Consider the following 3,618-nt stretch of genomic DNA (forward strand, 5'->3'; position numbering starts at 1 on the left):
CCATACCCTTTTATGTAATGATGTTTACTTTGAATTTATATTACTTCACACAAACACTCCATCCATGCTTTTGTTCCGGCCCTCCGGTCCAGTTTAAGAACCCATTGTGGCCCTTGAGTCAGAAAGTTTGCCCACCCCTGTTCTATACCATGTTTTTCTTCCCAGAAAATCAGGAAAGTGGTAGTTTGCTTCCTCCATAAAAGTGGCCCCTATGCCAGGAAACCATCCTAAACTAAAGTCGCCCCTAAGTGCCTAGTGCTCTTAGCATCTCCAAATCAACAGATTTCCACTCTGTCTGGCTGAATAGTTATGACATTACTTTTTGTTGTTGTTATTGTTTGTTTTTTTGTTAATCCTTACCTGAGGATATTTTCCCCATTGATTTTTTAGAGAGAATGGAAGGAATGGGGGGGAGAGAGAAAAAAAACACAAAACATCAATATGAGAGAGACACATCAATTGGTTGCCTCCCTCATGAGCCCCCATCAGGCCAGGGATGGAGCCTGTAACCAAGGTACATGCCCTTGACTGGAATCAAACCTGGGACCCTTTCAGTCCGTGGGTCAATGTTCTAACCACTTAGCCAAACCAGCTAGGGCAGTTGTGACATTACTTTTTGGAGAAGAAGAGGAAAAAAACTTTCCTCTTACTAATTCCTTAATTCAAAATAATTTCATGGCACAAACGGAAACCTCGTGTAAACAGGCCGCCTGTCTCCAAATGCGTGGCTGACAACAGATCCTTTTTCGCTTACAGAAAGCAGAAGTGCCAGGGTTTGAAAGGTAGTGGAGAAGGGAGTGAGCCATTTGAGAAAAAAAAAACGAGGTGCAGAAAAATAGTCCAGAACCCCTGAAATAAATTACACTATTGCATACTTTTGACACTGTTTATCTTGAACCCTATGCAAACAAATGGAAGTTTATGCAGAATTTTTCTCATGGGCAGTCATGCGGGCTCGGCTATTTCCATAAACATTCCTTTGAATAGAATAAAATCCACCAGTTGATGAAAAAATTATTCGTTTTGATTTTGATTGTCCATTCACAGGTCACATTTTCATAAAATAACTTTGTCCTCAGAAGATATGTGGACAGAGATAGGATGGCGTCTAGAAAACTTTTAAGGAAACCTCTGGTCCTGTGAGAGCCAAATAGTCTTAATGTTTTAGCACCAATAAGTGCTAAGATCTCCGTTAGGAATCGGAAGCATGTGACCCAGAGCAATGCTACAGAGGTGAAATTAGCAAAGTTTCCGGCGGGGTCTCAGTGTCTGGTGGGAGACAGAAGGTAGCTTGCCTTTGAGTTCTTGTAGGACAGGGTTTGCTGGCGTGCCAGCCAGCGTGCTGGCCCCCCTTTGTGGATAGTATGCATGATTTAAAAGAAGCTTTGTCAGCACTGATTTATACTTTGACAGCTCAGGATATTAAGATATGGGCAAACATACCGCTCACCCTTTTACAGATTAACCTGGAGACTGCATTAGGCAAATTTGAGAGCATTAAAAGATTTTGCCAATTTGTCTGGAAACAATTTCTCTTTCGTAGTGTGTCAAGGGTAACACTCCATGCTATTGTCCTCTTTTAAATGGCTTTGATAAATCGCCTGAAAGGTTAGAGAATAGTCGTGTAGATATATATTTAGCACTTTAAAATAAAAAAAGGTTATTCGCTTAATCGTTAAATGAATTTAATCTGTAAAAATCAAGAGCGCTCGAAAATGTGTTTCCTTGGAACCGCAGCCGCCGTATTATATCATGGGTCTTTAAAATCTTCTTAAAAATAAAATCATACTTCTGCATTACTTCCCAATAAGTAGAATGCTTTGGGCTATTACAGCAGCATGAATAGTAGCTATTATTTGGGGAAAGCCTTCGTTGACAAAAGCAATAAAATTGCATCTTCTCCGGAGTTTGCCTGTTTTTTAATATGGCATGTCCTAGATTGTACCATTTGCATGACATCAAGAGAGCCTCCTGTATGATTGTGTCCCCTGGAGACCCTCGTGAAATGAGATGTATATTTCATGAGACATTGTGGAGGTACATAATTTCTAAAGTAAGGAATTCAAAGAGGCCCCTCTGGATTCACTCCCTGCACTTTTTTTCCAGTAGTTTTATGAGAGAAACGGCGATTCTGTGGGAATGTTTAAACAGTGGTTGTAAGAACAGACCTCGGATATGAATTAGCCCTTTGGGTGAATTCTGAGCTGGAAACAAGGACGAGATGCAGTCGTCCTCTGATCACAGTCTTGCCCCTGCACAGCTTCACGTGGAGCTGACAACCCCTCTGATCATTTCATCAAACATCCTGCTTCTATCCCACGTGAAGCATTGAAATACTTTTTCTTCACTGGAATAATATCGCTAAGCACCAAGCTACTAGATTTAAACACTGCTTATTAGGGAAAAAAAAAAAAGGATAGGACAGGTAGGATTTACTACTTAACCGTTCATTTTAACAAAGTAAATTCCTTTGTGTAAATAAGGAAGTTTTAATTCCAAAAACAAGTGGCAGGAAAAAGCAGACTTAACCAAGTTTGGAGCAGCCTATTTCTTTTCCCTCCAATCTTTGAACTTTAACAAACTGCAAGAAAAGATTCATTTGTTTCAATTTTGTGTTATTTACGAGGAACTGATACAGACTTTTAACTTTTTACCTTAGATATAGGTGGCGTTTTCACGCTGCTGCTGCAGTATATGTTTTGTAGGGGTTTGGGCTGAAATTAGCATCTTTGAGAAAAACAAAAATGGTTATTGATTTCCTAATATTTTAAACACTTATGTCCTGGAGAGTGGTATCACTCAGGAAGTTCCCTCACTGAAAAGGATGCCGTGTTTACAGGGCAGGGAATTCGTATATAATGATAAACAATGCAAATTATGAGCATAGTGATGCTTAAAATAGAACAACTGCTGGCTTGCTACGTGGATTCCTGGTTGGGACTGCGGGAAGATCAATGGGACCTCATTTCTCTTTCTTGATTTGGAGTTCTCGAAGGAAAACTGCTTTTAAAAAGGAGAAAATCTAAAAGTAGTCTCGCTCTTTCTTGCCAAGGATAGTGAAATTAACATGCAGCTGGGCTTCTCTGATAAATGGATTCTGTTAGGTCACTGAGGGGGTGCGTGTGACATTAAGTGATTTACAGTCCTTTACCTTAATGAAATTGTTTCAGCAAGATGACGCTGAAAGCTCTTAATGGATAGCTTTTCTTGATGTAATGAAATTGCATTCCTATGGCATTTAATATAAGGTGCAGTTATTATTTACAGGAGCTCTCCAAGGGCTGCTATTTGCACAGACAGTTCAGAACAAAAAGAGATTTCAGTGGCGGGCGGCATGGAGGCCAGAATGGCTCCTGACATTCTAAAGCCGATGAGTGTATTTGGGAGAGCATTTCAGTTCCTGCAGGCTGGGCTTCTTAGTCCCTTCACGAGACTTCCTTCCCCTCACCCCGCAAGTCTTCAGCCTTTTACACATATCCTCTCATCCGTTTAACAGGCAACTGGATTACAACCAGATCAGCTGTATCGAAGATGGGGCGTTCAGGGCTCTCCGGGACCTGGAAGTGCTGTGAGTACCTCTGATTTCTCTGACTTCTTACGAGAGCTTTGTCTCGGGGG

General features: G+C 40.9%; 1 protein-coding gene across 1 annotated transcript in view; it reads left to right on the forward strand.

Moving 5' to 3' along the window:
- SLIT2 (slit guidance ligand 2) overlaps nt 1-3,618 on the forward strand; it is a 388,092-nt gene that overhangs the window by 249,160 nt on the left and 135,314 nt on the right. The window contains 1 exon segment of the mRNA XM_015571823.1: nt 3,497-3,568. Within this exon segment, the coding sequence (XP_015427309.1) occupies nt 3,497-3,568 (72 nt within the window).

The sequence above is a fragment of the Myotis davidii genome, unplaced genomic scaffold, assembly GCF_000327345.1.
Source record: "Myotis davidii unplaced genomic scaffold, ASM32734v1 scaffold204, whole genome shotgun sequence".
Lineage (NCBI taxonomy): Eukaryota > Metazoa > Chordata > Mammalia > Chiroptera > Vespertilionidae > Myotis > Myotis davidii.